This window comes from Apodemus sylvaticus, chromosome 20 (genome assembly GCF_947179515.1).
Source record: "Apodemus sylvaticus chromosome 20, mApoSyl1.1, whole genome shotgun sequence".
NCBI classification, from domain to species: Eukaryota; Metazoa; Chordata; class Mammalia; order Rodentia; family Muridae; genus Apodemus; species Apodemus sylvaticus.
Window position 1 is genome coordinate 53,268,406 of NC_067491.1, and position 11,847 is coordinate 53,280,252.

Genomic DNA, 11,847 nt, shown 5'->3' on the forward strand with positions numbered 1-11,847 from the left:
TCCCTACTGCTTCCATCCACACAAAATACAAACTGAGTAGAAGTGCTTTTATTAGGATGTTGTATGAAGTGAGCGGGTTGAGGGATAGAGCATTAGACCGCAGAGTCTCCTCACAGAGGTTGAGATTCATCTGTCGTTGCATCCCTTGGCAGTGTGGCTGTGGGAGACCCTGGAGGTGACTGTTTCTGTAAGCAAAAGGCTAGTCCATGTTAGAAATCCTGGCTTGGTTTGTTTCCTAAACTGAAGGTGTGCCAGTTTTAAGCATCAAAGTAGCTGGCCTCTTTGGCAGTTTTTCCACCTTTGTTTCTTAGGGACCACGCTTACCTGGGAGTCGTGGTCTGCTGTCAGGTGGGCGTGGAGCAGTGCAGCCACTTCATCCTGTTCAGCTTCCAGGGCAATGGCCAGGGCACTTGTGCCCTCCTGAGAAATAATTGGACATTTGTTCCCTAGGCTACAGAGGCAAACACCACCCCTGCTCCAGGCCCCTGCCAGTGGCTCACATTGTCTAAGATGGTCAGGTCACAACCTGGCTGGGCCAACAACAACTGAACCGTATCAAGGCGCCCGTACTCGCTGGCACACATCAGTGCTGTGGCCCCATCCGCATCCTGCACGTTGACATCAGCCCCGCATGCCAGCAGGGCGGCTACCATGTCCTGGTGGCCGTGGCTGATGGCCAGCATGAGGGCTGTCTGTCCAGTCTGGGAAGTGAGAGAAAGGTCTTAAGTATTTTGAACGTAGAAAGTGACACCACCTTAGCCATCTATCAGGACTGGGGGTGTCTCTGCACCTGGCTAGCCTTGGCATTGACATCACCCATGCTGAAAAGTCTCTGGACCACAGCCATGTCTTCCTGTCCTACAGACGTGAGTGCAGCCAACATGAGTGCTGAGTAGCCAGCTCTATTCTGGTGGTTGACATCACAGACTCCTGGGAAGAAGAGTTACTTAGTGTAAGCCTCAAATACTGGTTTGTTTAGGGGAGACAGTGTTGGGTCTCCCAGATCACAGGTGTTCTTTCCTATGTCTGTCCCTCTTATTTTTATTTGCTAATTATCTTTCCTCGGGTCTACTCATGAATGCTTTACGAGAACATGGACACAGATTTAAACGTGAGAATATGCCAGATATGTAATCCCAGCACTTAAAAGATAGAGGCTTGGCCACAAGTTCAAAGCCAGCCTGAGCTATACAGTTCCAGGCCTACACAATGAGCCTTGTCTCAAGAAATAAAAACTTTTTTTTTTTTTAACTTGGCCAGGTGATGGTGGCACACACCTTTAGTCCCAGAATTTAGGAGGAAGAGGCAGACAGATCTCTTGAGTCCAAATCCAGCCTAGTCAGTCAGGGCTGAATGAGACTGTCTCCCAAAAGGCGGGGGGGGGGGGGGGGGGGGGGGGGGGGGGGGGGGGCATGCTGATGGGACTAGCAAAAAATGTCAAGGCCTAGAGACTGAAGAATATAATTTACCTAGGGAGAGAGGTGCTAAATTGAGGTCTCTGGCATCAATCATGGTGGTGTTACAGGACCTGGAGAGCTAACTCAGAACAGCTGAAGATACACTAATATCAAAGGGCCTTTACACCCCTGTAATTTCGATATTTAGAAGGCAAAAGCAACAAGGTCACAAATTTGAGACCCGGCAGGGGCTAGATATCAAGGCCTGATGTATGGGTGCACAGAGGGGTTAGAACTACTGCAGGCCTGAGGACCAGAGTTGGCTCCCCAGCACCCACATACAAGTTGAGCACCAGGGCACAGGTCTGTAACTGCAAGGCTGGGAGGGGGACAGGTGGGATTTGCTGGCCAGACAGCTGGAGGTTCAATGGGGAGTTCAGTGTCCAAAGACAAAGTAAGGAGTCGGAGAAGAAAACAAGTGAACAGTGATTCACCCACCAAGGATCCAGAGAGGCTCAGTGGGACCCTCTGTGACCCACCCTCCATCTGCCTTGGCCCTCTTCTCCACAACTCTGACCTGTATCCAGCAGCAGGCTAGAAATGGCCAGATTCCCGTGAGACACACTGTAGTGCAGAGCTGTGTTTCCGTTGCCGTCAGCCAGGTTCACCACATGGGCCAGCAGCTCGGGCCCCAGGCTTTTCACCCCTCGAAGCACCCCGGCCACAGGCTCTGCCTGAGAGCGTTTTTGACTGGACACTCGAAACCACTCCTGGGCCACAAGGCGGGCTGCATTCTGGCAGGGACCAGGACAAAGAATGCATCAGTGTGTGTGTGTGTGTGTGTGTGTGTGTGTAACCCCTTTGGTGACCCTAGTAAGCAAGGAAGGCCAATGCTTTCTCCCCACCCACCCCCTTTGGTCTTTTGAGGCAGGGTTTCTCTGTGTAGCCCCGTAGGCCAATGCTTTCTAAGTAAGATATCAAGAAATCAGTTGGAGAGCTGGGACCTCACCCTCTTCAAGAGGGAAGTACAGTCAAGTTCATATATGGGGGAGTAGGAGTGAGTGCCCACTTGCTCTTGAAGTGTCGTGGATGTCTGGGGCTCTGGTTACTTGAGGCTGCAGTTGGGCAGTCCAAGGAAAGGTCACAGCTCTCCCTGGGGTGGGGCATCTCTTTGGAGAGGTTAGATCAAGGAAGGTCTTTTCTTGTGAGAGGGGACCGAACTTGGTACTCAATGCTCTAAGAAACCCTAAACTCTGTCAGGGAGTAGAAATCCAGTCCACACTCACGCCATCTCTGCTGGTGACTCCACGCGGCCGTGTCAGCTGCTGATTCAGAGCAATGCAAGCCTCCCTCAAACGGGGGTTCAGTTCACACCTGCCAGGGGGGCCGGTCTAGACTCAGGGTCCTGAGCAACAATGACCAGGAGGAGAGAGGGTATCCACATTCCAAACCTTTAGGGAAAGCTCACCTCCCTTCTTTCCCTGCCTTGGGCTCCGGGTGTGTCTCAAGCTCGCAGTCCCCAGCATCTTGGTCATTGTGGGGCCCTGGAGTTCCAGCGTCAGATCCCCCACTGCTGTCATCTCCTGACCCAGAAGAGCTACTCCTGGGGGGTTCAGCAGCCCCGTCATCGCTGTCGCTGGCGCCCTCACTGGAGGAGCTCTCATACCTAAGAACAGGATGGGAGGCCCTGTGGGCTCGTTCAAGTGCTGACGTGAGAGTGGCATTTTAAAGATGAGGAAACTGAGGAGGAGCAGAACTGGCATTAACAGCCTGTGCCCCTGTGGCTACTACGGAAAGAAAGGGGAGAAAGCGCTCACTCTCCATTGAGGACCCCAACGAACTGCAGGCTCTTGGGACCCTGACTTGATTGTGCACCTGGAGGCCCATCTTTCTTCTTCATAATGGACTTGAGGATGCCTGACAGGGAATCACATGAGGGCACTGAGTTTGACTTCAGCGACCTGGCAGGCCAAGGTTCAACTAGTAGTGGACTCACCAGCAGGGGCCATCACGTCTCCAGCCCTGGGTGTGGGCTGGTTCTCCACGGGGAGCTCTGTCTGTGTGGTTTTCTCAGTGCAACCCAATGTAGTCTGGGTAGCAACGTCGCGAGACTGAGGCCTGGTCACTGCAGCCTCGTGGGCCTCCTCCAACTCCCTCAATCGGCCCCGCAAGAGTTCGCTCACCCCTCGCTGATGCTCCAAGCTGGTGCGGAGCAGTTCCAGCTCACGCTCTGCAGCCTCGGGCAACCCTAGCAGCTCCTCCGTCACCCACGTGTCCACCTCAACGGTCTCAGGGACCACCTCCACTCCAGCCTCCCCCGTCTCGGGTACTGCCTGGGCATCCACCTCTCGGGTCTCAGGCACGACTTCGGTGCCCGCCTCCCGAGTCCCGGGTTCCCCATCGGGTGTCCTAGGCGCCGGGTCGAGCACCTGCAGCGCTCCTTCACTGCGCCTGGCAGCCAACCCGTCGGGATCGTCAGCCCGGGGGCTAGCCCTGGAACGGACTCCGCGATCCGAGGTGGCCAGACGCTCGGTGAGGCGCCGTAGTTGGGCGAGCTTGTCTGGGCGCACCTCGGTCTCTACTTCTTGCTCGGGCTGCACGCGCCCGGCCAGTAGCCGCGCCTTCTCGGCGCGCAGCACGCGCACCTGCTCCTGCAGCTCGGGCAGAGCGCGCGCCTGGTCCTCGAGCTCACGCAGGCGCCGCAGCGCCGCGGCCATCTGCTCCCTCACCAGCTGCAGCTGAGCAGGGCCCGGCGAAGCGAGGGCGGGGTTAGGGGCGGGGCTACTGCGGCCGGACCCGCGCGGGCTGCGCGTGACCGCACGGGCCGGGCTGAGCGCGCGCTCCCGAGCCTGCGCCTGCGCCTGCTCCAGTCGTCGGCTGGTCTCCAGGAGCGTGTGCTCCACGCGCGGATTGCGCGACAAGGAGCGCGGCGACAGCGGAGGCAGCGAAAGCCCCGGGAACGCCCCAGGAGAGAGTGCACCCGACGCTCCGCCGTCGTCACTGGCCAGGGATTCGCTGGAGGTCCAAGCTCCTGGGCTCCGCGCTCCCGCGAGGCCCGTTCGGGACGCGCGCGGGCGGCGTGCGAGAGGGGGTCCTGGAGGTCGGCGACAGGCAGGGCCGCGCTCGATTTCCTCCACGTACTTGAGGAAGTCCAGGTCCAGGTGGAAGCCATAGGGCGTCTCCACTGAGTAGGGAGAGCTGGGGCTGCGGGCACTCCCGGTGGGGCCTGGGTACAGGGGAGGGCCGCCCAGGTCTGTGGTATAACAGGGGCGTGGGGAGGGAAGAGGGGTCAAACCAAGAAGCTCCCAAAGAGAGTCAACAGATGTGTTTCCTGCTCCCTTGCCCTGCGATGCACCTGTAGCGCTGCCAAGGCTCAAGACCACACCCGAGACTTGCAGGCGCACCTGCACACGACTGGCATGCAACCATGTTTAAGCCCACCCACCATGTGACAAATACTTATATTCTTGGGACACTATAATAAAGAAGGCAATATCTGGGCCCCTTGTTAGCTATAAATAGATACAATCATTTCAAATGATTTTCAAGGCACTAATGCATGGTGAATTACGGAACCACTGCAGGAGCCAACTTTGGCTCTTGCGTCCGAAAAAAAAATTTCCTGTGTCAGGAACTTAAAAGGTTGAACCCTTCATAATAAGGCGGAAGCAGCTGCAAGGGCAAAAAGGTTCCAAGAAGAAAAAACAGCCCATGGAAGACCGTAGACCGTAGAGAGTGACGATGGGTGGATGGAATTCAGTTGTCTCCAGAATGGTGAACGGGGGAAGATCGGAGGGATGGGCAGAGGACACACTGTGGGGGGTCTCCTAGGCAACCATGGGGAGCTGGGACATTAATTATGGGGCTGTCACGATTGGGTTTTAAGCAGAATCATTACGTTGGCTAATAATGCTTTTGAAAAAGGCCATGTGGCTGCTGCGTTAATAAAAATAAAAGGGTGGCGCACGCCTGTAATCCCAGCACTCTGGGAGGCAGAGGCAGGCGGATTTCTGAGTTCGAAGCCAGCCTGGTCTACAGAGTGAGTTCCAGGACATCCAGGACTATACAGAGAAACCCTGTCTCAGAAAAAAAACAAAAACAAAACAAAAACAAAAATAAAAGGGAATTGATGAGCTATATCCATATCCACATGCACCCAATGTGGATCTGTGCGAATACATTTACCTCATTTTGTAAACTCACCAGGAAGGTTCTGATTCAGGACAAACTTGGCCATGTTTCCCGGAGCAGCCACCAGACAACCTGAAAAATGCACACACACACCTCCAGAAAATTAAGGGTGCAAACCCAGTCCTGCCCAGTGATTAGAACCTGATGTTAGCTACACCACCATTGAAACTTGGAGCAGACAGATCCAAGAGCACTTCCGCGCCTCACCCACCCCACCCCGACCCCCAGGCTCTCCTCCTCTCTTTGGGAGCCTTGGAACTACTCTGTAACAGATGGATCCCAAGTGCTCTACCGCTTTCCCTTTTGAGACAAAATATTGCTATGTGGCTAAGACTGGCCTACAAATCATAATCCTGCCTGAGCCTCCCAAGCTCTCGGATGACAAGCATGTGCCACCAAGTTCAGGTGAAATCTGAAGTTTACGATGTATGAACACCCAAGCTGCAAAGATGAGAAGGAGGAAGCAAGAAAGACACCAAGCAGAGAAAAGTAACAAAGCGGAAGTCCTCCAGACACTGGAAACTCAGACTAGAGTATCACAATCGGGAGGTAGGCACAAGCCGGGCGGTGGTGCACACCTGTAATCCCAGCACTCTGGGAGGCAGAGGCAGGCAGATTTCTGAGTTCGAGGTCAGCCTGGTCTACAGAGTGAGTTCCAGGACAGCCAGGGCTACACAGAGAAACCCTGTCTCGGAAAAACCAAATCCAAAAAACAAAACAACAACAACAACAAAACAAGTACAAAGGAAGCCTAGGCAACTTGGACAGATCCTGTCTCCAAATGTGGGAACAAAGCCGAGGGTGCCGTCTGACAGCCAAATGCTCACGGATCGTTCTCCAGGCTCAGCCCCCATTTTCCTTAAGAGAGAGAAGTGGCAAGAAGACTTGATTTCATTTAGAATTTTAACCAAGGTTACTTGCAAAACCCCTGTATGAACGACAGATAGAAAGTATAACTCTAGATAAGTCTCAGTGATGCGACGGTTGAGTACCTGTCTCTCTGGAGTATCTCTAGGACAGAGGCTTCATAAAGGAAACACAAGCACCACAGGCTGCAAAGCTGTAACCATACGTGAGGAGTTCAATGAGTATAACTCCTCAGATGACATAATGAGGGCTAAGAAAATGAGGGTCTAGAACTGGGGGTGTGCTTAGCACACACAAGGACATGAATTTGACCTGGGTTGTAGATGTAGCTCACTTGGTAGAATACTTGTCTAGCTCCCATGAAGCCCTTGGTCACTGACTCGTGGTGAATGCCTCTCACTCCAACACTCAAGAGGTAGAAGCAGGAGGATCAGGAGTTCAAAGTCATCTTCAGTTACATAGAATTTGAAGCCAGTCTGGGATACACAAGACCCTATCTCAGAAAAGTAGGTTGGAGAGATGGCTCAGCAGTTGAGAGCACTTACTAGTCTTGCAAAGGACTCAAGTTGAGCTCCAGCATCCACACTGGGCAGCTCACGACCATCTATAATTCCAGTCCCAGGGGATCTGTAAGCTCCTGGTCCACATACATAAACTCAGATATTCACTTATTATAACAATAAAAACTTTGTGCGCCACCATGGCTCGGCAATTAAGAGCACCGACTGCTCTTCCAAAGGTTGTGAGTTCAAATCCCAGCAACCACATGGTGGCTAACAACATAATAAACAAACAAACAAATAAATAAATAAATTCTGTGTCCTCAACCTATTCACTACCTTTGAGTGTGTTAACTTAAAAAAGAAAGAAAGAAAGAAAGAAAAAGCTTTAAAGGAAAGAAGAGGATGAAAAGTTGAGTGATTGTTACTCGTCTACAACTCCAGTTCCAGTGGACCCAACGCCCTCTTCTGGCCTCCTCAGGCACCAGCCACACGCCTGGCGTGCATACAGAAATGCAGACAAACACCATATGCATGAAATCAATTCTTTGAGGAAGGGAGGAATAACGAAGAAAAGAGAAAGAAAGTCAGATGTGTGGACACACGGTAAGCCTTCCACTCAGGAGGCTAAGATAGGAAGACAGATCGGTCTGGGCTACAAGCAAGACTAAGCAGTATACTGAGAAAACTACTTCAGAAAGAGGAAGAGCAGGGGGAGTGAGTAGGAACGAAATCACATGGAATGGGATAGTTAAACTCAAACATTAAACCCAGAACTTTAATGCCAGTCCTCAGAAGCAGAAGCCAGGGGATATCAGTGGGTTCTTGGACAACCAGAGGTACCGAGACTGACCCTGTCTCAAAACACTGATGCAGGATAGGACAGGGACAGGGATGTGGTTTCAGGCACTGCGTTGACGTAACGTACATAAGGACCTGCGCTCAATCCTCAATGCCCACCCAGCATCCCCATATACATGCAAAACTGGACAAAAAGGGAATGATGAGAAGCCCGCGTGAAAAGCCTTCAAGGAGCAGAAAGTGGCTCAAATTGATTATCTACCACATACTCTACCTGAGGAGCCCCCATAGAACTCTGCACCATGGACTACTGTTGGCAATTTACAACAAGCAATTAAGTCCGTCGCCTATGTGAAAAACCTTTCAAGTTAGGTTCTGTGCTCCTTATGGGCACCCCTTGTTTGTAGTGCCCAGTCAAGCCCTTGCCTGTATAGTAGCTTTACATCAAGCAGACCCAACCCATCTTCTTGCTAACCAACCCTCTGCTCCAAACAACTAAAAACCCAGTCTCTCTTTGCAGCTTCTTGTATTCAGTATGGCGATCTGACTGCCAGACGTTACTAGTTCTTCAGTGCCCATCAGCATGACTAACACATCACCCTCTCCACTGCTGAGAGAATCCCTTCTACCCTCTGAGTCCCCTCCTCTAAGCCTCCCCCTGTCCAACCTAAGGCTCTGAAGTCTCCCTCCCCACCCCAAGCAGCTGTTTCCTGTCTCCTCACACCGGCTACAAGGGGCAGGACAGCAGGTCACCATGGAGGACATCCAGTGCCTCTCAGGGCTTGTTTTCAGGAAATTGCCAGGGGAGAACTGGGCTTTGGAAAAGGCCTGGACCAGGGCTCGGGGGTCTGAAACTGCCTTTCGCACAGCTGGAGTGTGATCCTGTGCAGTCTGCCCCTTTCCTCCAGAAACCTGCTCATTTCCAAATCCAAAGCCTCAGGACAGAGAAAGCAGCCTCAGGTCATTTTTTAAGACTGAACACCCAGACCCAAAGACTCAACTGAGACATAGGGCGGAGATCACTAGAGTGGTAAACAATAAGATTGCTGTTCGCTCTTAATTTGGGTTGTTTGGGGCTTTTGAAAATTTGTGTCTGTGTGTGGGTATTGGCCCATGGATGCCAAAAGCTATAGAAACCCTGGAGCTGGAGTCACAGGTGTGAGCTGACCAAGACACGCGCTGGGAGCCAATCGACAAGAGCAGTACTCAGTCGCAAGCACCCTGTCATCTTTCCAGCCCATCAGTTTTGTTTCCTTTCGTTTTCTTTTGAGACAGGGGTCTCAGGAAGCCTGGGCTGCCCTCCAACTCCTGAGTGCTGAGATAACCAGAGTGCTTACCACACCTGGTTTGTGCAGTACGGAGATGGAGCACAAGGCTTTCGTGCACGCTAAGCAAACAGCGCAATAACTGAGCTGCCGCCAGGCCCCACGCTTTCCCCTTTACATACGGGGCAGCTTCTTTTTGTTCTGTTTTGTTTGTGTTTCTAAGTCTCACTAAGTCTCTAGACTGGGCTGGCCTTGAACTCACAGACCTTGTTCCATCTCTCCCTGCTGAGTGCAGCCCTGTTTTTGCTTGTTTTCTTACTTTGTATTTGTTTAAGACGGGGTCTCCCCATTGCAGAGCCTAGCTGGCCTGGAATTTGCTATGAAAATCAGGATGGCCTCTAACAGAGATTCCCCTGCCCCTGCTTCTGGAACGCTGGGATTTCAGGCATGCACCACCACCATGCCTAAAGGCCCGTATTTATTATTTATTCATTCCAATTCCAAAGTTTCCTACCTCAGCCTCCCACATGCTGGGATTTCAGGCACACAGCACCACGCCCAAATGAATGCTTTTTTTTTTTCATTTGCCCTCAGCCCCACTGACAAATGCTAAGTGAGGTCTGAGTTACTACACTAACCCCTTTTTTAATTTTTTTTTACATTTTATTTATTTTATATGGGAGGAGGGTAGGTGGGTGGGTGGGTGCAAGGATGCCATGGGGTGAGAGTGGGGGTCAGAGGTACCTCTGTGGAATCAGTTCTCTCCTTACACCACGTAAATCCAGGGATCCAACTAAGGATGCCATTGCATCAAGCACCTTTCCTGGCCAGTGCATTTCGTTGACCCCTAATCCTCTTTACTAAATTGCTCAAACAGGCGTTGAACTCACTCTGTAGCCTAAGGCAGGCCATAAGCAGCAGAGTGAGTTCAACTTTCAATCACCCTACCTGGACCTCTCAGGTCCCTAGGGTTATAGGCGCTTTGGGAAAGATTCCATTTCCCTCCCCTAGAAACTGCAAGGAACCTAGGCCGCGCACCACCAGCCCAGCTCGCAGCTCAGCTCCAGCCTCGGGAGTAGAGTGTGATGGGGCAAGCCGACATCTAGACTGCTCCACAAGCCTCCCAGAGTCGGGCGTGTAGCTGCCCTCGTCTCTCCCACACTGCCTGGCTGTCAAAGCTAAATCCGGATCCCCTGCCTGAGACCCCCTCATTAGGCCGTCAGAGCTGAAGCCACACGCCCCCACACCCGGCCCTCGGACTATTTCGGGACACAGAGCTGTGTTCAGAAAACCTGAAGGACGGACGGTACAGAGCGTGCAGTGCGTACCCGGGGTCCTGAAGAAGTTATGTCTTACTGATATAAAAGGCTCTACATGGTGGGAGCCTTAAGATCGGGACGGGATTCTCAGACTCAGGATTGGGGGTAGGAGCTAGATGATGGGGGGGGGGGTCCTTGAGTCATCATCACACACACACACACACCTCCACAAACACACAACCAGGTCAGCTTAGAAAAGACAGGGCAGTTTCCTACAGGAAAAGCCGCTGGGCGGTTCCATCCGCTACTATTGTCTGTAGGTCCGGGGGACCATCCGTCCCTCCCTCCAACAGCGTTTCCGTACTATCCGCCCGCTCCAACCCGCTGCAAGAAGCCCATCCCGGGTTCCAAGCCAATTCTGGGGAAGGGTCCCATAAGGCATCTGGGAGACTACGGTGCGCACAAGCTCCTCCGGTTAGGTCCTGGATGGCCGTGTGGTGGCGATCTGCCTAATCTAGGGTCCCCCTCCCTGGTCCGCTTTAAACCACCTGAGGCTCCCAATGTCCGAATGGTCACCATTACAGGACAAGGCGCCCACCTCGTCGCAACGCACAGAACCCATAGAAGGGGCTAAAAGCACCAGACCCCTCCAGGACACTCGTGTCCACAGTTCCCCTCTAGGACCCGCGTGGTTGGCTTTACCTGAATGCGAAGCCGCGGCCGCGCCCGCACCGCACCCGAGCCCGCCCCCTCGAAGCTCGGGACGGTGTTATCAAGGCTTTCACCCCTAACTGACGGCTCTCTCGGCCAACCAGAACTCGAATCTAACTGGAGTATCCAATTGTAAGACAGAGGGCGGGGACGGGGGCGGGGACGCGCCTGAGGGCGGGCCAACAGTAGGGATCTGGGAAAGTGAGAGCTGTGGAGCGGACGCCAGCTACCACTAAATCCTGCCAGGTCCAGGAACGATAAAAAGGTTTAATTCACAGGACAGCGAGGGGCTACAGGAGAAAGCTAATCAAACTTTCCAATGAGAATTACGTAACTAGCTTAATTACTACTGTCTTGTCGAGTCCTAGGAAGAGCCTGGGTCTTGCTCACCGCGGGAACTTTGCATATATTGTACCACTTTAAGAAATATTCTCTATATGTGATACTTTCCTATATTTCCAAGTGTTCAATCTATGTGCCCCTGTGCCCCTCAAGAAAACAAAGCATAAACAAGCAAACAAACCAAACCAAACCAAAAAAAAAAAAAAAAAAAAAAAAAAGAAGAAGAACTTAGCATAGCCTTTCCCTAGTCATTATCATTGTCATAGCAATGGTTTATTAATTAAATAGCAATTTTCATTAATAGGAAGGCAAAGTTACTACCCTCACCCCTGCTAGACGTTTTTAGGATCAGGGAACTTTTTAACCACTGCCTCGGGCATCCACTTGTTACTTAATAAATGTCTGCTCTGCTGGAGATATCTAACTCAGCAGTACAGAACTTGTCTAGCATACCTACCGCAGTAGATAAGTAGACAGACAGACAGACAGACAGACGAAAATAATGTATAGACAC

General features: G+C 52.2%; 1 protein-coding gene across 1 annotated transcript; it reads right to left on the reverse strand.

The window, feature by feature from the left end:
- Positions 1-33: 33 nt before the first annotated feature.
- On the reverse strand, positions 34-11,035 carry Kank3 (KN motif and ankyrin repeat domains 3). Its single transcript, XM_052165474.1, has 11 exons — positions 10,983-11,035; positions 5,601-5,660; positions 3,394-4,650; positions 3,215-3,314; positions 2,866-3,063; positions 2,684-2,771; positions 1,975-2,191; positions 791-930; positions 501-701; positions 325-420; positions 34-185 (listed from the first exon to the last, which is right to left on the reverse strand). Exons 2-11 carry the CDS (start codon positions 5,632-5,634, stop codon positions 111-113), a joined length of 2,406 nt encoding a protein of 801 aa, XP_052021434.1. The 5' UTR covers positions 5,635-5,660; positions 10,983-11,035; the 3' UTR covers positions 34-110.
- Positions 11,036-11,847: the final 812 nt, after the last annotated feature.